The following is a 23,161-nucleotide window of genomic DNA, read 5'->3' on the forward strand; positions in this document are numbered from 1 at the left end:
CCATTAAACTAGCAAAAGAGAGAAGAAAAATTAGTGTTGGGAGAGCCATGAAGAAACACGAATGCATATATATTTTGTAAAGTTATAAACAGGTTCTATCTGGCAAGTACCCTGAGTTTTTAAGTTTAGAAAAAAAATATATTTAACACCAAAATTATATTAAACTCGTGTATTAAATTATTATACTAATAGACTTTTTCTTTTCTTTTTGTTGCGGGGGGTGTTATAGCCATGGATGTGTGAGGAATATTATAGACTTCTTTGAATTTCGATGCTGTGGCCTCTTTCGTCCTGTTATCGTGGACTGGACCAGGCAGTATACAATAGAATATGACCAAATATCAGGATCTGGGTACCAGCTCGTGTAGCAACATCTTTATCCTATGAAGCATATTGCTGAGTGGTGCCTGAAAATTGTGTCTGTCCGTGTCTCTCTCACACTCGAATCCACACTTTTTGAACAATAGCATGCTATATGTAGGGCTAACAGTGAATTTTAGTCTTTTTTTCAACACTTTTATTAACAAAAGTAAACATGGACAGAGCACACTGCCACTTCTGGGAAGAATAAAGATCATTAAAGGAATTTTAATGGTTCTTAATGTGGGAATTCACAACATACTCAACTTTTTGGTTTTGTTCTCATAACATTTTTCACAAAGAAAGAGTGAACTTATTCTGTTGACAGACATGGTATACTGATTAGAAATGTTCGATTTTAGCTAAAACTAAATTTATGGTATACGGCTAAATTTTATGATGCAATCTACTATGACTATTGCATTTAATTCCAGGAGAGTTGTCTCAAATTGATTCAGGCTAGTATTATGTACATTTTAGAATGTACATGTAAATACTGTGATAAAAATCATGTGGTTTTATTAGGGATCTACTGTAATATGTCTTCAAGGGCACAAGAAAATAATGTTCACAAAAATATGTGCTAACAATATTTTATCGCCATCAGCTGTTGCAATGCTGATATATTTCTAGTTCAGTGAAATAATTTGTAGTAACCTTGCTCTGAGGTTTTATGGTCTGATAATAAAGCACTTGCATGAGTATAGTAAGTCATGTTATTTTGTTCAAACTTAAAAAGCCCTACTAAGTGCATGATACACCTCATAGAATGTTATACTAGCACATACTATCCAGTAAAGCATAAATTAGAATTTAATTTGATGTGCACAAACAGTCCAATTTTTAAGAGTTGAGGTAATTTCAAGGCAGAACAAATAAGTTAATGCAAAATTCTCAGTAATAGAGATAAATGGATATACTTCTAGAATTCTGAGCTGCAAAATAAATTGTAGACAAAATAATGGAGTTTAGCTAAAGATGGAGCATGATCTCTGTACATATAGCACATGCGAATAAAAGAAAAGCTAATGGTATATTCTGGTTTTTAAAAAATGACCTATCTGAAAGAATTTAATCCTCAAGATTATTTCAATTTTCCCAATATTGAATGTTTTGAAATTTGTTAATGCTGTCTGAAACAGTTTCAGAAAGATTTTCTTACTGTTAAATGTGATGCACTGATCAGTTTTTGTTGCAGCATTTCCATACTCTCACGGTGAACTGTTAGTCACTGCTTCCATAAATATTGTTTACAGAGTGAGACTTGGGTTAGTCCTCTTAAGTGCTGTAGCAAACTGTGGTTCAAGCAACCTGTGGGAAACCTGTGAGAGGGAATGGGCTTGGGGGGAGGGTGGGAAAAGAGTGGTCGGACTGCTGACAGATCCTAGACCAGTGTAAAGATTGTGTATCTGTATATAAATAATTTATCAAATAGTTTTCTCTTTGTGTCTATATGTGTTAGTGTATTTAAAGCTGCTCATTTCATTTTATCCAACCAAAAAGAAAAGGGAGATAACTAATGAGCTTCTAGTGATGTTCAATATTGCTGTTAATAGGCATTTATACCCTGCAAGTTCACTGCATGTCTGATGCTTGGTAAAATTAGTATTCTCTGTAAAAAGCAGATCACAGGTATTAAAGCAATCTAGTGGTATACCCGCCCCTTGCCTTAGTAAGAGGAGCAGTGAAACTGTATATAGTTGATGTTCAGTATTTCCAAGTACATTTTTATATAGTAGTTTCTTTGACCATAAGTCACACATCGAAAAGATTACCTTTAGTGTATTTGAGTGTTTTAATATTAGAAAATTGGCATACGTACTTTATTTTTGAAAAGGGAAAAGATGGGTGTGGGGTGGCAATAGCATTGTGCCATTTTGTCATAGAATGTAAAAAATTGGTTAACTTTACAAATGTCTCTGCTAGTTTTGACTACTAATTGGGGGAAATTTTAGATAATTTTTAAATTCAAAGTTATTTATAAAAGGCTAGAATTTGTTTTAATTTTTTGTATTTTGAGCCACTTCACATGAAGACTCAGTTGCAATTTTTATTGAATACATTTTTATTAACAGTCGAATACAATGGTGGGATTCTCAGAGTTTGGATAAGAGTGTTGTTACCATGTTCTTTCTTTGTGGTACAATATTCTTTTCAGTGCAAAAGAGATGTCTTTCAGTTAAATACTTTAGATCTATAAGTACATGGAAAATATTAGCAATGTTAATGCTTTAGTACTAACCATCTCACAGTACCAGTGAAATCTGTAACTTAGAGATGGTCAGATGGTCAGGAGCCAACTATGCAGCAGTGTACCGTACCGTCTGTTTACTTATTTTGTAAGTCCTGTGTGTGGATCCAGCTTAACCCAGTTCTAAAGTTGTGTATGAAGGTGACCCTTTTGGGAATAGTTCATAGCAGCTTAATTGGATACTTTTAGCAAATAGGAACTTATTTCTCAACCTCGGACATGAATTACTTCTCTGGAGGTTTTTTTCCCCTTCATATTTTTTGTTGTTCCCAGGAATTCATTTGAAATGTTAATAGGCATAAAACTGCATCGTTATACTTAAGCTATGGGTATTTTTATTTTATATTTTATTTATAACTGTGCCAAGTATTATTTTGCTACTTACCGTGTTACTCTGTGGAAAGAAAAACCTGTAAAGTGTTTAATAAATTAGTTCTCCTTACATAAATTAAATCTGTCAAAATTTTGTAAAATATTAATCAGAATAAATATTGACTCTTAAATGTGTGCTTGCCTGTTATTTCACTCAGTTCACGTCAAGAAACTGAGGACACTCTGGGAGTGGTACCTGTGATACGGAAAGATTCTTTGTGTATTTATATCTGGGTCAACTAGGAATCAAGTAGCAGGACTAGAAATTAGCAAAAGTAGAAGGTGGTGATAGTATTCCTTCAAGAAATCCAATACTGTGTGTATGTAATTAGTGTTTTTTTATGAAGATTTTATTTATTTATTCATAGAGAGACAGAGAGAGGCAGAGACACAGGCAGAGGGAGAAGCAGACTCCATGCAGAGAGTCGGACGTGGGACTCGATCCAGGGTCTCCAGGATCATGCCCTGGGCTGCAGGCAGCGCTAAACCGCTGTGCCACTGGGGCTGCCCTGTAATTAGTATTTTTTAAATAAAAGGAATAAATTTTTCTTTAAGAATTTTGGATTCCATAGAGTATTAGGATGCTCAGGGACTGTATGAATCTCCAAATTTTATTTTATTTTATTCCTTCTTAAAATATTTTACTTCTTTATTCATGAGACACACACAGAAGCAGAGACACAGGCAGAGGGAGATGCAGGCTTCAGGCAGGGAGCCCAACGCGGGACCGATCCTGAGACCGCTGGAATCACGCCCTGGGTCGAAGGCATACGCTCAACTGCTGAGCCACCCAGGCGTCCCTAAATCTCCAGATTTTAAATCTAAGTGCTGTCTAAAGACACCAGGGTAAAATTTTGGAAAAGGAAACCTACCAAACATTGATCTCAGTTACTTGAAAAGCTGTGCAGGACAACTTCTTTATTGGGGAATTTAGAAAGCAAAAATTGTGAAGGAACTCTTTGCTTCCTGTTCACAGGATTGTTTATGGTTTAATTGAGAACCCAGTCATAGTAAATATTTTCAGATTGGACTAATACTCATTTCACGATTATCTTATGATACTTGAAGTGATCCCTCCAGAGCTTTATAGAGCTCAGGTAACAATATTTTGAACAAAAGTAAAAATGAAGCAAATTCTACAGCAGGCCATCTATGATAAGGATATCTGGTTCTAAGTTTTAGAGATAACTGGAAACCAGTGATACATATCAGGTCAGGAAGTCTTAGCTTCTTGTCAAAAAGAAAATTTCAGTTCCACAAAGTTGTTGGTATAGAGTTATTAAATATCTTTATGTGATGTATAAAATAGAGAAGTCTGTAAATCCAAGTGGAATATTCAAAACGTTCCTTGATCTAGGTCGGCTAAGTCTGTACATCCAAGTGGAATATTCAAAATGTTCCTTGATCTAGGTTGGCTAAGTCACAAACTCCAGGAAACTAGTAGATGTGCCTTTTAAAATTTTTTTGCCTTTGGAGTATGAATTTTTTGCTCAGAATATCTATCATCAGACATTTATTTGGATTGAAAAAAATACATTTTAATAGACAGCCATGTTTCTAGTACTCAGAAGGAGGGACTGTTCCCATTCAAAGCATCAGAAAGCCTCATTGCTGTTGGTTCAGCTTGGTTCTGTAGGTTTACAGTTTTCATCAGATTTGGAAATTTCTCAGTCATTATATCTTTAAATATTTGCTTTCCCTCCCCACCCCCACCCCCGGCTTTTCAGGAAACCCCAGTTACACATGTATTAGGCCACTTGGGATTGTCCTACAGCTCACTGATCAACTCATCTTTTTTTTTTTTTTTTTTTTTAATTTATTCGTGAGAGAGACAGAGAGAGGCAGAGACACAGGCAGAGGGAGAAGCAGGCTCCACGCAGGGAGCCCGACGTGGGACTTGATCCCGGGACCCCAGGATCACACCCTGGGCCCAAGGCAGGCGCCAAACCACTGAGCCACCCAGGGATCCACGTTTTTTTAAAAGATCTTATTTATTCATGAGAGACAGAGAGAGAGGCAGAGACACAGGCAGAGGGAGAAGCAGGCTCCATGTGGGGAGCCCGACACAGGACTCGATCCCGGGACTCCAGGATCACGCCCTGGGCTGAAGGTGGCGCTAAACCGCCGAGCCACCTGGGCTGCCCATGACTAGTAATTTTTGATTGGATGCCAGACACTGTGAACTGGATGCTAGGTATTTCTGTATTCCTACAAAAAGTGCAGAGCTTTGTTCTGAAACGCACTTACTTAGAAGCTCCAGGCCTTTCAGGATTTATTACTAAGCAAGACTTGATAGGCAGGACCCCAGTGGTGGTCAGTTTGTTTTAATTAGTCCCCATTGCTGAGGCAAGACCTGTGTGCTCCGTCTGAAACAGCACGACTCGTATTTCCCATCTCACTGGTGGGAATGAACCGGCTCTATTCTCAGCTCCTTAAGCACCAGACGTTGGTCTAGGTCTTGCAGTTAGTTTGCTCTCTGGTCTTGGGTGTTACCTCACATGCATGCACGATTCAGCCCTCCGCTGGTCGTAGTCTGCATGCGTGTGGTTTCCTGTGCAGCTCTCTCCGGTCCCTCAAACTCGAGTTGCCGGGGTCCCTCCGGGCTCAGCTCAGTCTCCACTCAGTGCCTTCCAGCCCCACCGGTGTTCTCCCTCTTTGTGCCACAGCTACAGCCTGGAAACTCCCTAAAGCAGTAAGCTTTGTTAATCCTGGGACTGGTCTCATTTTGCCTGTAACTGTTCGTTGTTGCCTGCTGTCCAGTGTTTACAAACCATATTTTTTTCCATGTAACTTGTGGTTTTGGTTGTTTCAAGTGAGAGGGTAAATCTGGCCCTGTTGTTTTCACTTTGCTTTAAGTAGAAGTCTGAGTTAATACATTTCTTTAATTTCTAATATGGAAAATGCTGATAGATGTAATTGGTCATAAGCTAAAGCTCCTTGGGGTCCCTTAATAATTTAAGAATGTAAAGGCATCCTGAGATTTAAAAAAATTTGAGAACCAATGATTCAGACCAACATTGCCCAGCACTTAAGGTGTTAGTGGTTCCATGGCCAACTAATTTGGTGTAAGGCTCTGAAGTTAAAACAGAAAGCAAGCAAGCAGGCTTCTCAACTACAGGCTCTCCAGGCCTTCAACGTGCTAGTGTGTGATTCATATATTTATATATACATATTTATACCTCGATACAGGTTGATAGCAATACTTCCATATGGCATTTTAATATCACATTTGGATTGCTTTGGGGGCTGCCCTATTGACCTAACATCCAGATATCGAAGGTGATTCATCCCAGAGCAGTCTACCCAAAGCCAAGTTCTCTATTCTCCTCCGGGAGTCACTGGTAACTAATTTTACAATTCTGTAGTAACTGTTTTGTTGTGGCTCCCAATTTAATTTTTATTACAAGTGGCTGTCTCAATTGTTTATTGGGTAGAAATCTCAAATTACTACGCACCTGGCATTTAGAGTATTTTCCTCTCCGATATCTAGGAGTATCTACAATTTCAGAAATTTAATAGGTATGGGAAAGTGGGTTGTGTGTGTGTGGGGGGGGAGTTTAATAGATCCATTTTGGTTATCTATAGCTGCCTAATCAACCACTCAAAGATTTAGTGGCCTAAAAATGGTATTTTTGTTCATAAGTCTCTAGTTTGGTCAGGACTTGACAGGAATAGCTTATTCTGTTCCACTTGGTGTCAGCTGGGGTGGTTCAAAAAACAAGACCAGAATAATCTGAAGGCTTGCTCACTCATGCCGGCTGATACTGGCTGATGGGCGAAATCTCAGCCAAGGCTACGGCTGTAGCATCTCCCCGTAGCCCCTTCGTGTGTTGGGCTTCCTCAGAACATGGTGGCTGAGTTCCAAGAGTTAGCATCTGAAGCGAAAGACACAGGCAAAAGCCATACTGTCTTTACTGATCTTGTCTCGTCCATCGTATTGTGCTGGTTAAAAACTAGTCACTAGGGTTGGCCTTTATTCAGAGGGAGGGGAGAATCAGTCTCCAGGTTTTGATGGGAATGTCCAAGAATCCGTGGGCAGGTTTTAAAACTACCACATAGGGAATTAGAAGCTACTCCGTAAGCCTTCTTTCATGCGGCCTAACTCCATTTATTGCTGGTTAACCGCCCCCAGGCTAACACAAAGGCCTTCTCCTCTGCCACAGTGGAACTTGGCTTCTAAGACATCGATGAGGTGCTCAGGGCCGTGATGCATGAATTCTTTTCCCTAGTACTTCCTCACGATGGACATCTTCCCACGGAGTCCCTGCTATGTTTTTGATGGCCTGCCCAGCACAGCCCCTGTAACTTGCCATAATAAGTAATAGCAGATGTTAAGATAGGCTTTGGATTAAAATATGCTATTGATCATGTCAGTTCAGTTTTACCAATACACATTGAGAGACCCATTTCACACCCTACCCCTGAAAAAAAAAAAAGGTTGGATTAGTCTTTGATAACTCAGTCTCGGGAGACATAATGAAAGTATTCTCTGTACAGCCTAAAGTTCCTTTTTTTTTTTTTTTTTTTTAAGATTTTATTTATTCCTGAAAGAGAGAGAGGAAGGCAGAGACGTTAAGCAGAGGGAGAAGCAGGCTCCAGGCAGGGAGCCTGACGTGGGACTCGATCCTGAGGCCGAGGATCACGCCCTGAGCCAGGGGCAGGTGCTCAACCGCTGAGCCACCCAGGCGTCCCTAATGTTCCTGTGCCAGGACAACACAACATTCTCTGCAGCATATGCAGGATTGAGATGTTAGAGTGAAGCACTTTAGTTACCAGGATCTAGTAAGTGACCATCTCTCAGATCAGAGTGGAGTCTAAAAAAAAAAATAAGTCCTACCCTGCCTCAGATTCTAAAGTTGTCCGTAGGTGGCTGTTGGTAATAATCTGTAGATTTAGGTGAATCAAAAAATTGTTTCAGTGTTTGGACAGCATGCCCACCAACCTGTGGGTCACTGTCCCTTTCTGGGGAGCTTGTTAGAGGGGCCTCTGTGGCCCTGCTTCTAGAGAGTCTGCTTCTGTAGGGTCTAGGAGGCCGCCTTTAAATACCTCTAGGTGCTTCTAATACAGGTGGTCTCGGAGCCACGCTTTAGAGGTGTAACCACCAGATGGAGTGGGGAGGGAGGAAGGGCAGGCAGCCAGGAGAGGCCCTGAATGCTGACTCTGAAGGGCTAGAACCCGTTGCCTGGCAACCCTCACTCTGGAGGCTTACTTGTCAGGTTAAATAATCTCTTCCACCAGCTGGAGTGTAGACATTAGCCTAGTAAGTCACCTGTGTAATGAGGTGGACCCTCCTGAACCACTAAAGTGCAGGTAGGGATCCAAGTGACTTTCTACAACCTGAAATCCCAGCTCCTTCTCCAAAAGGCTGACTGAGAGACACTCACCAAATCAAGCTGAAGTTTTATTTAACATGTAAAAGAAACAATTCTTGGGAATGCTGACGAATAAAGCAAACGGATACAGTGCTCTCCTCCTGCCAGTCAGCCAGCCTGTCCGCGTAGGGGACAACAGACGGTACTCAAGTGCTGGCACGATTTCACAGTAGTTAAGTGTTGGGTCATCTGTGCCTAGGTGATGTAGCGATTCTCCGTGTGTGATCTCGGTTCTGGGTTTACACCTTCACTGGGCGTGAACAAGGGCTCCTGCTCCTTGGCCGTAGCCAAATCCCTTGGGCCCAAAGTTCTTTGCATAGCATCCTACAAAAGAAAGGGGAGAGACAGTGGGAGACCATTAAGTTTTGCTAGCATTGCTTAAGACCCACAAAACGACACAAACCCTTGTAAGTCTAAAAAAAAAAAAAGTTTGCCACGACCCAAAGAGTTTAACTTATTTAAGATCTAGAACGAAGTGATGTATTAAAGATCTCAGAGCCGCAAAGTTAAGTCCAAACATTTTGATTCCTCAGTATTCTGCTCATGGTCCTACTTGAGTTACAAGCATAAAAAAATCGGGCCAGGCAAGTTACAGATTTGTCTGTTACCTTCATAGCTTCATATGCTCTGCTGGAAACACGTGAAAAAAGACTCTATACTGAGGGGTTTTTTGTCTGATCTTCTGGGGAGTTGGACCAGAACATGGCTTTATTGCATCCTCTCAAACTGTTCTGTGGGTCTCTGCTACCTGCAAGCACCTCAAGATCCTCTATTTTCAAATAGTGGCAGTCTCACCTTTCCCCACTGCCAGAGCTGGGATCTTTTTTGTCTTTAAATGCTGGTGACATTTCCTTGACCCATGACCAGTGTGGGATACTCAGATGGGCGTAAACACATAAATTATTTTTACCTTTACAATAGATTTCACCTTCTTTCTCAGTCAAAGTTGTTGATTCGAGACTCTTCCCACACTTGGCACACCGGAAACAGTTTTTGTGCCAGGGCTGGAAGAGACCATTAAGGCAGTCTGAGGGCCCGGGCTCCTGCGGCGCGGCCCACCCGGCCCAGGAGCAGCGAGCCTCTCCCCCCCCGCCCCCCCCCCCCCCCCCCCCCGCCTCGCACCTGCCCCAGCACCTGCACGCTTGCTAGCGGGCAGGAGGGCCAGGTGCCGGCTGCATGGGCCCGGCCCGAGGCGCCCCTGGCAAGGGCTGCTCCCCGCTCCGAGGTGGGGGCCGTAGGGAGAGAGCACCTGGGCTTCCTGACACTTGGCACCACCCGGCAGGTCCGGGTTTCGGGGCGCCCTGTCTGAAAACAGGTTTCTTTCAAGCAGAGAGGAGGTTTGCCGAGTGAGGGCACTGCTTCAAGACGTCAACGACTCGGGTGGGAAATCTAAGACCCGAATCCGAGGGGCTTGTTTAGTCCTGGAAGGGAGCTGGGGGGGGGGGGGGAAACGCCCCAGCACCCTACCTTCCCGGCTCCGATGATCTTCTCGGCTGCATACACGGCGTCCCCGCAGCGGGAGCACTTCTCAGCGCCTCCGAATTTCTGAGCAAACTTAGAAGTGTTGGGGTTCGTCGTGGGCCTGTGAGGTGGTGCACTGGGGGGGGGGGCACAGCAGGGCTTAGCAGCGGTGACCTGGCGCCGGGTGTCCCGCCCCACCCGGCAGTCGCTGCTACCGAGGCTCCTAAGTCCTGTGTAGGTCAGTGATGGGCAGGGACCACGGTGGGGGTCCCCGAGGTGGGAGGTGCGACTCCAGCGCTCCCTCGGAGGAAAGCTTGCACCGAGGTCCCTCTCTGCTCCGTGCTCTTCGGGTCCCTTCTCTCCAAGTCCCCGGAAACCCGGTTTTCCCCCGCTTTCTTTCGTGAGCTCCCCCTTCACTACACAGGGGTGTCTACTCCGCAGCGTGAGGGCTCGGACACCGGAAGGTCAGAGGACAGCGGCACGTGGCACAGGTGTCCCGTTTCTCCCGTTGGAAAAACAGGTTTTTTTTTTCCTGATTATAGTTTAAGTCACATACATTTTTAAAATAAAATGTTCATTTATAAATGCTGCCTTTTCATAAAACAACGTATTCCAACGCTCCACCTGTGCCTTTATCCGTTCACCTTCGCTGGGTCACGCACCCCGCGTGAGGCTTCCGTGTGTGGCGTTTATGGAACCGTGTTCGCCGGCTCACTGGAAGCCTCACTCTGCGCAGCAGATACCAGCGCGGTACAGGCCCGCGTATCAGGGTTCCCAGTCGCCCCTAATGTATGCATTAAAAAATTCTACAACCTATTGTATATACTTCCCCCCCTTTTTTTTTTAAAGATTTTATTACTTATTCGTGAGATAGAGAGGCAGAGACCCAGGCAGAGGGAGAAGCAGGCTCCCTGCAGGGAGCCCGATGGGGGACTCGATCCTGGGACTCCGGGGTTACACCCTGGGCTGAAGGCAGACGCCCAACCGCTGAGCCCCCCCGGGCGTCCCTACTTCCCTTCAAGAGTGATCTTTAGAAGGTGTTCACCGGGATACTCATCATTTGGATTAGGAGTCTCCCAAGAAAAATTTCCAACACATCTTGCTATTAAGAACTTAGTGGAGATCATCTCCCGCCTCCGAGCGAATGACCCGGGAGGCTGCGGATGACTAACCCCACGGCTCTGATGGGACGTAACTGGCTGGCGAGCCAGGGAATCCGGATGGCGGGGAGTCTGAGCTGAAAAGGGCAGTCCCGCCTCGGAACGTTCCTGCCCACTCAAGGCCGCTGCCTCCCCAGGGGATCCCGTGATGATCTACGGTCCCCATGTGCCATCAGCACCACGGCCCTAAGGGTGCTCCAGGCCAAGGCGCTCCCAGACTCTAGTCACGAGGAGTGGCTTCTGGAAAAGGAATCCTCCACATCTGGTCCTCGTATGTGGCCAGGCCAAGCCGGGGAGGCGGCAAGGGCGCAGGTGGCCGGGCCAGCGCAGGGGGCTTGCCAGTTACTGGAGAAGGTGGGGAAGCGGGCAGAGGGCCCACTGGTCTGCGACTTTAAGACCATTAACTTTTGGGGTTACGGATGAATTTGGTTTCACTGGGGGTAAGGTGTCTAGGTAGATGTGTTCTGAAAGACTTGAAATAAAATCTTGGAATACAAGAATGGATCTGAACAAGCTGGCACGGAGAGCAGAACAAGAACAATGGACTTTAAATAAAGACCACGGTAAGCCGGGCTCCCACAGGCGATGGCACGCAGCGTGGAGTCAGCCCCGTACAGGTGCACGACGGGGCACGGGGGCTCGGGAAGTCTGAGTGTGGAAAAGACCCGAAGAACGGACAGGTGGGCCCTCATGCAGGGGAAAGAGCACAGGTGTGGGCGCTCCGATCCTGGCTGTGTCACTTCCCTGTGACCTGAGCCTCAGTGTCCTGTCTGTAGAATACAGATGACAGTATCTACAGAGGTGCTGTACGGATTACGTGTAATGAACATAACTGTTCCGCAGGCAACAGGTGCTAAGGATTATTTCAGGCAAACCCATGATGTTTGAGACGGTTACACCAGGTTCCTTTCCAGCCTCTACAGTTAAGCAGCAACGTGACTGTAGACAAATCACTTAATTTTCATTGTTTGAATTTGTTAAGACGGGAAAGCCTACGCTGTCAGGTTGCGAGGATTATACGAGGTAACGTGTTGACATTGCACGGCGGCCAGCTCACAGAGCGTGATTAATGGTCTTGTCCAACAAAAGGTCGTCTTGTTGGAATATTACACCAGTTTTGGCTTCTTTAATATAAAATGTTTGTGAAAAACGTGAAGTTCAAAAGAGTGAGTCATTGGGCCAAAAACAGGAATTAAGAGGGAATTGCAAATGAAGAAATTATGTAGCCTGAACATGAAATACAAAGTGAAGGTTAGCAGAGTCAGCATCGTGCTGTTTAGGTACTGGAACCTTTTAAAATTTAACACTGGGCAGCCGGGGTGCCTCAGTGGTTTAGTGCTGCCTTCAGCCCAGGGCCTGATCCTGGAGACCCTGGATCGAGTCCCATGTCGGGCTCCCTGCATGGAGCCTGCTTCTCCCTCTGCCTGGGTCTCTGCCTCTCTCTCTTTCTCTGTGTTTCTCATGAATAAATAAATAAAATCTTTAAAAAAAAATTAATACTAGTCTCTCAAAAGCAGGAAATAATTCCAATTTTTAAGTAAGAGTTTTTAGGTTAAAGTCCTTGCTTGGTGAAGTAGCCTGAGGTGGAAGGAGTGGCGAGTGGCCAGGACTTTTCACTGACTTGTTCCCTGCAGGTGACCGGGCGTCCCATGACTCAGACCCTGCCTTTCTGTCTCATTTGATGCCTGCCCCTGGTCTGGGGTAAATGTAAGCCACGTGCTTCTGAGAACAGGCTCGTTGATACACTGGGAACTGCGGTCACTGGAATAATCAAGGATTTTTTTTAGGTCCCAGCCTGTCCTTTTCAAGCTTACAGAAGAGTCTCTTGTTGATACTAGGAAACTGGCACAATTGGGCTGACTGGGGCCGGCCCTGGGCGGTGCCCCCCCCCCCCGCCCCCCCGTCCCCCGGGGCAGGCGCCCACCTCTCGGGCTTGATGCCCAGCCTCTCGCCGCGGTCGGTGCTCAGCGTGCCCGCGCCCTGCCCATAGCCGTAGCCCTTGGGCCCGTACTTCTTCCCGTAGCAGGACCGGCAGTAGATCTCCTCGTCGTGAATCGCCACCGTCGTGCTGTCCAGGTTTTTCCTGCAAACCACTGCGGGGAAGAGGTCAGGGAAGTCAGGCCTTCAGGGGCGCCGCGCGGCCCTTCTCCTGGGGACGCTGAGGCCAGACGCTGCCCCCCCCGTGACCCGAGGCCGAGGGGAGGCGGGGGCCGGGTGAACGGGGAGGCTGGGGGGGGGGGCGGGGGGGTGGAGGGGGGACGAGGGGGGGCCGGGTGCACGGGGAGGCGGGGGGGGGGGGGGGAAGGGGAGGGGGATCCGGCTGCACGGGGGGGGGGGGGGGGGGGAGGAGGGGGTCCGGGTGCACGGGGAGCGGGGGAGGAGGGGGAGGCCGGGTGCACGGGGAGGCCGGGTGCACGGGGCGGTCACGCGGTGCGGGGGCGGGGGCGGGGGGGGGGCCGCGGACTCACTGCACAGGAAGCAGCAGCGGTGGAAGCTCCTGCCGTCACACTGCACCTCCTCCGCGTGGTACACGGTCCCCCCGCAGGCCGCGCACCGGTTTCCACCTCCCCACACGGGCATCCTGCAGGAGAAGGGCTCGTCAGGAAGAAGGGCTCCCCCTGCCCACTGCCCGGGGCGCCGCGCGGAAGGGGCCGAGCCCGCAGCGCATCCCCCTCCAGTAGCCCCCCCGCCCCGCCCGCCCATCATCCTCCCATCCAGCCCATCCCCCCCCACCCCCACCCCCGCCCGTCCGGACACCCAAGGACCCGGGACCGGGGCCCCAGGAGCCCTGAAGGCCGCGGCGGGGCCTCCGGGAAAGCCGGTGCCCGGAACCCCCTCCCCCTTCTGGTCCCACGTCCCCCCAGATTCCTCCAGGGAAGCGACGTCCCTTTCTAGGCCCACGGGCTTTAGAAAAGTATTTACTAACATGTGGTCTCCTAGGACGGTCCACCAGGCCTCCCCAGTTTCTGATGAAATTCAGCTGAGAATTTACAGACTTTATCATCTTTTAAAGATTTGATTATTTCACTCCTGAGAGAGGCAGAGACACAGGCCGAGGGAGGCGCAAGCCCCACGCAGGGAGCCCGACGCGGACCCGATCCCGGGACCCCGGGGTCATGCCCTGAGCCAAAGGCAGAGGCTCAAGCACTGAGCCCCCAGGCGTCCCATAAAACCTTAATAATTTTACATCCCAACAATCAAGAGCATGATCAGGGGACCCATCCTGTTGAACAGCATAGAATCAGAGAATCAACCTGTAATTGGAAATTAAAACCAGGAAAAAAAAAAACGGTCTTTTACCAGAAAGTTTGAGAAACACTGGTGCAGATGGCATGGACCCCACCCTCAACTCCAGGGCCGGGCACTCGGTCATGGCAATGAGGCCACTGCTTCCTTTGCCCTCTCCCCGGTGCCCTCACCCCAGTGATCTATGGGAGAATGGGCACACGACCCCGAGGCAGGTCAGTGAAGTTAAAGACCGGGCTTTGGCTTAGGATGGTGTGGCCGCAGGGGCGGATCCGCTGGCCGCTGTCTGACCATCCTAAGAAGAGCCTAAGACCGAAGCCAGCACAGAAGAAAAGGGACAGACGAGGTTCAGACACCTTGCAGCTGTGTCTCGCCCCACCCCGGGCACTACGGGAGCCACTGAGTTGCCTTCTGAGCCTCCTTCCGTCTTCCGATGGGGCCCAGGTAATTCCAAGCATCTGCAAACGTCACAGCCTCCCACGAAGGCCTCCCGGGAGGATGGACAGCGCCGGACCAGGCCTGCAGGCTCTCCCCTAGGAGCGGCATACACCTCTGACCCCCTTCCCTGGACACAGGTCGCCACTGTTAGCGTCCTCAGGGAAATCTGAGCCTCACTGTGCGCCCTCGGCCACAAAGCCTGGCTCCGGCGGTCTGCGCTGGCTTGAGCCTGCACTGCGATTAGGGATATGGGCTTTACCCCACGGCTCCAGAGTTACCAGAGTTCTGGAATGCTCGGAGATGCCACAGACATCTGCCGGAAGGACCTAGTGATTCCAGGGGAAACCTAAAACCAAATTCAGGCCTGTAGGTAATGGCCTTGCGATTATTTAAAACTGGATCCCACGGATCAACAGCCCAGCTGGCTTTTAAAATACCTGGTTATTGTCAAGGCGTTTCTCAGGAAGTGTACTATTCGACGTCAATGTGTATTTTCTGTGTTCACACCTGTTTACCTCGGTGCCATCCCCAATAAGGAACCAGATCTCCATCAAGGCTAATGCCCTCTTGGGTTATCTCCGAATAGCATTTGAAAATATAGTTTTCGAAAACTCATCACTTTATGTTATTCTCCACTAAAGAGCAGTCTGGACTTTTAAACAGGCAAGATCTCTCCTTTATGTAATTCACGGTTACTTGAGTTGACTTCTTGTAAGTCAGGTCCGATTTGTACCGCACATGCCACCCCAGCCAAGTGAGTCACTTTTCAGGAAATACCCATCAAAGGGCCTCACCATTCAGCCTACTCTGTTAAAAGCTTCTTCCCCTCGAGGGCGGGGACCACATCTCTTCCACCTACCAGAGTCCTTGGCACATGTCAAAGTGACTTCTGTGGTTTTAAGGAATTCTCCCTTTTGCAATCGTCCGTACAATTCCCAATTCGGTCTTATGCTTGTCAAGACGGAGGCAGCACTGGTCTACTTCTCCTTGTCACATTTTTTAATTCTAAGTAAAAAATTTGGATTCTAAGTAAAATTCCCAAGTCCTTAACTCTCTAAAAGCTCCACCGGGGTTCAGGGCTTTCCTGAGGATTTCTAAATAACCCTCCCCATGGTCCAAGCCGATGGTGTAACAGAAGAGCCTCCTCGCAAAGCTTCGGCCGGGCGTGTGCGTGGTTCCTTATGTTGGATACCGGGGGGCTGGGTGTTCCCTGCAGTATGTCTGGAATATTTTCGAACGGAAAGAAAGGAGGGGAAGAAGGGAGGGAGGAAGGCTGGCTTGGATGGATGTGGCTTAGCAGCACTGTGAAAATGGTTGTGCGACCTTGGCCTTCGTTTTCTCATCCGTAAAATAGGGACGGGTAGCTCGCTACCCAGCAGATGCTGTGAAGGTAAAGGGAGGTAAGCGAATGTCCTGGCCCCGTCACTGTCCCTCCTGCCCTCAGTCTTCCAGCCGGCAAACCCGCTGCAGAAGAGCACGGCTCCCAGTGACAAACAGGCTGGAGAAAAGACTCAGCTGACTGGTCGCGCGTGGATCTTCCCAGGGGGCCGACAAAACACATTGCAACCGTCCTGAGGGTTCCCTTTGCGGCGACTCAGAAATGAAGTTCAAATTTACACTCTTAGGGTGACCCTGACGGACGTCTCCTGACTTTGGATGATCTTCCATGTGTCACTCCTGACCCTGCTGTGCAGAGACAACGACTGTGAAGCTTCGTGGCTCCTACGAGCCTCGGGCCGCACCTCTGCACGACGGCCGCCCCGCGTCCCAGCAGTGGATTTGCACTGAGCGACCCGGGCCACGTGTGCCCCAGGCCTGTGCATTCGCTTGCGGAACGGTGACAGGAGGCCTGGAATCCCACCTGACACATGTTTCGCACAAGAGGCCAAACACAGGCTTCTTCTCGGTTTCTCAGTCTGTTGGGAGTTTTTCAAGGTCTGAGGGAATTCTAACGCCAAGCTTCTTCCACCACGTTAGATTAAAAAGCTTGCTTTACATCTGAACCCCCTGATGTAATTTCTTTTTGCTGCTTCTCCCCAGGCAAAGTCACCACCCCAAATTTCATGAGACTCACCCCTAGGAGAAAATGACTGTCATCCACATCTGAGTCACCTTGTGCTAAAGTTACCTCATTCCCTAGATAAGCAACGGGAGCCGCAGAATGACCACACGGGTCATTCCCATGCCACCTGTTCTGCATTTACCATCTTATTTTAGATTCTATGTGTCTTAAATCTGTGAATTCAGAGTCTACACGTCACCACTTAAGAGTTTAAATTATTTGCTCCGATACCAGAGGCTTGGAGTGAATCGGGTCTATGAACCCAGATCCTAAATACTTCCAGAAGCTTTGATGTTTTCTTACTACATACAGGGTTTGGTTATGACACTAGAATCAGGCTAGAATCCCGTCTCCTGAAAAGGACATCCATCATAAACTGGCTTCATCCTGAGGCCCATCCGGCGGGGTCACTAAAGATCATGTAAATGAGTAGCCTGGTCCTGAATTACAGTGATTTTTTTGCAGGATCAGAGAGTTGTAGTTTGGTCGGAGATGAAGCTTTCCTCTGAGCCCATTCTAAAAATGTTTCAGTCTGCTCCCCAGGCCATCTGGTTAGCCCGCCTCCCTTCTCTAGAAGATACGCCGACCAGGAGGGACTTCAGGGCTCAGCCCCGGTCCCGGCGGCCCCTTCTGCCAGAGCCAAATCTGCAAGGCCGCGCAGCCTCAGGCCGCAGCCAGAGCATGGATTTGGGAGTCGACACAGCGTCATTTCCTTCGTCTGCGAGGTGAGGATAACGTGCCTTCCTTACAGTTATCAAGCGGGTGAGATGGAAAAAATGCTTGCAGGAGGCACCCCACGTACAGGGACAGGCTCCACAGGAAGGCACCCCACGTCCCTCCCATCAGGGCAACTGGCTCTCTGCTTCCCCGAACTTCCCTCCTGTTCACAAGTAGAGGGGCAGCTCCCGCCCCCCGCGCCACGCTCTCCTGCGCGGAGGTTCCACGCGCGTGTGCTAAGCCAGTGTCTACTGAGCCAGGCTGGGGATGGGCCCGCGTCGGGGACTTCTGCTCTGGCCGCAGAGCGATGCACGTGGATACGGGGACAGCGACCTGGGACGCAGAGGGGGCAGGAAGGGACCCGTCCTGGGTGCACCCTCCGCTTCCCCGGGCGATGGGCGATGCTGGGCTCTGGGGGCAGTGGCCCAAGGGTCTGGGTCATGTCGAGGCTCCGGAGACAGGGGCGCCCAGGGCTCAGCGGGGGGCTGTGCTCTGAGGTCCCGGGATCAGTCCCCTCTCTTGGCATCTCTCATGAATAAATACCATCTGAAGCCCCCCAGATGCTGCATGCAGAGGCCTGCGGTCTGGGGGTTCAGCGGGGAAGCAGGTGCCTAAGACCCCCGGTATGCAGGTGGGGCATGTGGACGGTGCCGAGGCTGCGCGGGAGGCCGCCTGCTGGGGTCCCCGGCCTCGTGGCCCCAGACACCCTATGTGATGAAGGGTTGAGACCATGTTGCCGCCCGAGACTCTTGCCCCAAGTTGCCCCACGACCAGTGGGCAGGAAGGCCCGCCCGCATCCCCTCCCACCCCCTCACCCCCAACCTGCTGCTTTCCCCAAAAAGCTCCCGACGTTCCCCTCCACCGCCTCAGCCTGTTCTCACTGCAGAGGACCTGTCTTCTCGTCAGTTCTGTGCTCCCGAGCCTCCCATCAACGACTAACTGTACAGCCTGCCTCCACTTACTCTGCAGCAGGGGCTCCAGCAAATTCCTTGACCTGGATGCCACCTGCCACACCACATATCGCAAGCACAATGCAACTGGGCTGTCAGTTTGGTCACCCCGGCCCCCAGCACCTGCCACTGCGAGATACTTGATTATTCAAACAGTTTACTGTTTGTGTGATTTTTTACTAGTTCTGAGCTTAAACGATATATGGAAAGCATTTAGAAAAGTGCTTGCCATGTGGTAGGTAATAATGATTACAAATACTTACATACAACCTACTATATGTGTCACCTGTATTAAGTAGTTTACTCATACCGCCTTATTTAACTCTCCTACTGAGCAAGGTAGACATGATCATTATACCCGTTTTATGGGTGGAAAAGCTCTGGTATAGAGACCTCAAATGGCTCGTAACTGAAACCAAAACAAAATTACCAGTTCAACTTAAAAAATTGACACCAATAAAATTCAAATCAGCTATAGGGTTTGTTTCACTGATTTTTGCTAAAAGTAAACCACTGTTGGCAACACCGAGATAGTACTGACTTCCGTGGCTCTGGCACAGGTGCTTTTTATTTTTTTTTAAAGAGTTTATTTTATTTATTCATGAGAGACACAGAGAGAGAAAGAAGGAAGCAGAGACACAGGCAGAGGGAGAAGCAGGCCCCACTCAGGGAGCCCGATATAGGACTGGATCCCGGGATTCCAGGATCACGCCCTGGGCCAAAGCCAGACACTCAACCACTGAGCCACCCAGGTGTCCCCACAGGTGCTTTTTAAATTGGGCATTTCTTGTACTACGTGAGGATTCGATTCTCTCTGGACTTCTCTCTTTCTGAAGTACTGTGACGCCACTATGAACCCTCTTTCCTATAGTGAACCAGGAAGCTATTTGACCCTAATGGAGTACATGGCATTTGTCCTTTTTTATTAGTGAAGAACAATTAGTAGTACTAATTGGCACAACCAGATAGTAAACAGAACAGCAAGGAACCTGATATCCTCTGCGAGTGATTCACAGCATAGTTCTATTGGTTCGTCCCCTTGACTGACACCAAAACTTAAAATTCTTAACAATCAGAACTTGTGCCAGGCTCCTCCGCCACCTAGTCTGAGAAAACTCCCAGTCGGGTGCTTGAACGGGGACCACAGATTCCTTGAAATACTGGGGACTGGTGAACTTGGTACCATGTACTTTATTTTACGCACTTAAAAACCTTTTGAGGGCACCTGGGTGGCTCAGTGGTTGAGCATCTGCCTCCGGCTCAGGGCGTGAACCCGGGGTCCTGGGATCGAGTCCCGCGTCGGGCTCCCCGCAGGGAGCCTGCTTCTCCCTCTGCTTGTGTCTCTGCCTCTCTGTCTCTCATGAATAAATAAAATCTTAAATAAAATTTCTTTTTTTAAAAAAAGGCTCAGAGGTTTCACCGGACTGCCAGAAGCATCCACCAGACAAAAACAGTTGAGTATCACCATTCTGGGTTATCAGGGCCCCACGGGAGGCTAGAGACTCCCCCACCCATAGAGCCCCAGGGATGCCATGCAAATACCAGCCCAGGAAATGATCAGGTCGGTGCCTTGAGGAAACCTGTGAATATCTGCAAAAGAAGAAACCTCCCCCAGGCAAGGCCCAGTAGCTACTGCTCAGCTGGCTCTCGCTGGTGGCCATCTCCCCATCCGTGCAGCAAAGTTCATAATAGCGTTTAATGACAAGAAATCTCTCCCTGGCTGAGCGGGGCTCTGTTCACAGATCAAGATCAACAAGCCTCTGACAACCCCTCTGTACATGCCATTACATCCATTTTATAAGATGAAGTAGCCGAGGCTAGAGAGTAAAAGTAACTTGCCCAAGGTCATCAAACCAGTGGGTGCTGGAGCTGGCACAAGACTTGGGGACTGGGCAGTCCTACCCTTTTCACCAGCCCAAGACTCCTCTCCTCGAGGGGAGGCCCATTTGATTTGATTTACCTCATTCTTGGCAGGAAAGAAAAATTAGAGGCTCCCATCTCCATGGTCAGTTGGTGACAATATTGAGGCTAGAGCTAGGCTTCTAAAGCTCCTCATTTATTGCCATCTCGTCTATTCTATGCTGACATTCTTGCTATTTTAGTGTATAATACAATTTTCCCCAAATCCAAGTTATTTGGCAAGTTCATCAGACCTCCAGTGAGTATTGCCTTCATCACAGTATTTAGCATATCAGTATTTCTATCAATCAATATTTGAATACATTTTGGAGGAATCCATTAAAAATTTATGATCGAAACCTTAGATGAAATCTGCTAATGTTATCTCCTGCCTGAGTTCAATTAAATATCTATCCCCTACAATTGCAATCTTACTCCTTCCTTTCTTCATTCAATTAACCAATACTGGCTCTTGTCCAGCTGTGTTCAAGGCACCCGGGCAAGTATAGTGAGTCTCAAAGACTGATGAGATGCAGACCCTGCCTCTTGTAACCTCCCCCTAAAAGAGCAAAGAAAACTAGAATCCAGAGTAGAAAGAACACAGAAATATTGATCAAGTACCAGCAGCGGTCGGCGGGAGAGAACAACGGCCGAGGGCAATGAGGGTGGACCGGGGCGCACTGCGTAAGATCAGTGATGGTCTGGAATGCAGTTTTGAAATTCTGTGATTGCTTTGTAAACCCATCGGCCATCTCGGTCCTGAGAAATCTGAGTCAAATTATAGCCAAATGTGTGGTTGTCCTATTTGAATTCTTGGCATTTCCTAAATAGACCTTTCAAACAGGTTAATTAGAAAAGGACTAAGGAGACCCCTTTTACTGCCTGAGTTAAAAAAATTACTACCCCAAACTACAAGATTGTCTCTACTGAAAGCACAAAAAAAGTGAAAATGTGCTTAGTCTGCAGACTGCAAATAAAGCAGGTTAAACGTTTTGGGTAACTATTGAAACAAATGCCCTTACAGAAACGTCGGGGTGGGGCAGGGGGTTGGGGGGAAGGGCCGGAGGCAGGGCTGGGGGCAAGGGGTCTGGGTGGGGGGGCAGGGGGGTCGGGGGACCGGCCGGGGCAGGGGAAGGGCCTGGGGACAGCTCGGGGCAGGGGAAGGGCCTGGGGACAGCCCGGGGCAGGGGGAGGGCCTGGGGACAGCCCGGGGCAGGGGGAGGGCCAGGGGTAGGGACCGGGGCAGGGGTCAGGGGGAAGAGCCGGGGGATGGGCCAGGAGCCGGGGGGCCCGGGGCAGGGGGATCGGGGCCCGGGGGGTGGGTCGGGGGGGCAGGCGGCGCGCCCCCGCGGGGACACCCCTCCCCCAGGGGCTGCCGACGTGGAGCCGGCGGACGCGGGCGGCGCGGCTCGGGACCTGTTGCGGCGTCTGGGGGCCGCGCGCCCGCGCTCGGGGTTTGCACCTGAGCCGCAGCGAGCCGGGACAAAGCCGCGCCGGGTGTCCCGGGGCCGCAGGGGAGGCTCGCGGCTCGGCCCCGGAGCCCCCGCCCTGCTCCCCCGAGTCCCGGGCAGCCCCCGCGGCGGCGGAGACCCCGGGCCGGGGGCGGGGGGCGAGAGGCCGGGAGGGGGCTCCCCCGCCGCCACTACTCACTCGAGTCGGGCGCAGACCACGCAGGCCGGCGGCGCTCGCGGGACCGGGGGCACAGCGCGCGGGCAGGCCGGGGCCGCGCGGGGAGCGCCGCAGCCTTTATAGACTCCCGGGGCGTGGCCTGCGCGCCGCCCCGCCCACCCGAGGGCGTGTCCTCCTGACGCCCCGCCCACCCGGGGCGTGGCCTGCGAGCCCGCCCCGCCCCGCGGGTCCCGGACCCCTCGGAGGGCAGGGGCGCCCGGCGGGGGCCGCTCTCGGCTGGGCAGCGGCCTGGGCCCGGGGACAAAGCGCCGAGTCCCGCCTCTTCCTGCGGTTTCCCGCCGCCTGGCGTCCGCGCCCCGCCCCGCCCCCTCCCCTGGGACCCGGCGGCGGGAGAGGAGGCTTCCTCGACCCGCAGAGACCGGGGCGGGGCGCGGAGGCTCCCCCCAGGCGCTCGGGCCCCCCGCCCCCCCACGGGATCTCTGCGGCGCACGCGAGCCTCTGCTCCCCTTGCCGGCTTCCGCGGATCCAAACCTTCCCGCTCCCAAAGAGCAGCGGGTCTCAGCGACACGAAATAGATGACGTCACGAAAACGTGAGGAATGGAAACGTTATTCCCACTCCCACGAGTGCTGAGTCGGGGGCGGGGGAGGGGAGAAACCCAACCCCAGCCGGAGCCCAGGGTACCCAGGAGTCCGGATCTCATCCCTGAGCTGCAGGATTATTTATTGTTTTATTTCATTTTTTTTAAGATTTATTTATTTATTCATGAGAGACACAGACTGAGAGAGGCAGAGACACAGGCAGAGGGAGAAGCAGGCTCCTGCATGGACGTGCCTGCATCCCGACGTGGGACTCGATCCTGGATCCTGGGACCAGGACCTGAGCCACCCAGGCGCCCCTGATTTATTGTTTTAGGTGAAAACACAAGTAGACCACGTCCGCTTCCCGTTCTAGGCCCCCTGGTGACCCCGGGGCCAGACGCCACGATCCCTGAGAAGTGGTCTATGGCAGGATGGGGAGCTCAGAAGAGGCTGTCTCCGGCCCCACCCCTCCAGGCGCAGAGCCACGGGCCTTCCCCCCGGGGACACTCGGCCTCTGGGGGCCTGGGTCGTCCTGTGTTGTGGGGGCCTGCTGTGCGCATTGTGGGGTGCCCCCAGCATCAGGCGCCAATATCACCCTTCCCTCCTTTGTAAGGATCAAAACCAAGATGTGGCTTTGCCAAGTGCCCTCGTGGGGAGAGGGCAG

The 23,161-nt window shown here is 50.1% G+C and overlaps 2 protein-coding genes across 6 annotated transcripts in view; one reads left to right on the forward strand and one right to left on the reverse strand.

The window, feature by feature from the left end:
* Window positions 1-23,161, forward strand: part of ZDHHC17 (zinc finger DHHC-type palmitoyltransferase 17) — a 143,404-nt gene that overhangs the window by 85,788 nt on the left and 34,455 nt on the right. Inside the window, exon 17 of one of the 5 annotated variants that reach the window (XR_005370377.1) lies at window positions 17,266-17,447. The exons of 3 other annotated variants lie outside the window; for them this stretch is intronic. Coding sequence is in view for 1 of the 2 variants with exons in the window: in XM_038558508.1 (XP_038414436.1) it covers window positions 230-368 (139 nt within the window). In the remaining variant the exon portion in view is untranslated. Of the gene's footprint in view, window positions 1-229; window positions 3,115-17,265; window positions 17,448-23,161 lie in introns of those variants that run through there. One more of the 5 variants, XM_038558508.1, reaches the window with a different exon arrangement.
* On the reverse strand, window positions 8,372-22,020 carry CSRP2 (cysteine and glycine rich protein 2). Its single transcript, XM_038558512.1, has 6 exons — window positions 21,939-22,020; window positions 13,445-13,557; window positions 12,901-13,069; window positions 9,823-9,952; window positions 9,266-9,359; window positions 8,372-8,679 (listed from the first exon to the last, which is right to left on the reverse strand). The coding sequence occupies exons 2-6, from the start codon at window positions 13,554-13,556 to the stop codon at window positions 8,603-8,605; spliced, it is 582 nt and encodes a 193-aa protein (XP_038414440.1). The 5' UTR covers window position 13,557; window positions 21,939-22,020; the 3' UTR covers window positions 8,372-8,602.

This window comes from Canis lupus, chromosome 15, assembly GCF_011100685.1.
Source record: "Canis lupus familiaris isolate Mischka breed German Shepherd chromosome 15, alternate assembly UU_Cfam_GSD_1.0, whole genome shotgun sequence".
NCBI classification, from domain to species: domain Eukaryota; kingdom Metazoa; phylum Chordata; class Mammalia; order Carnivora; family Canidae; genus Canis; species Canis lupus.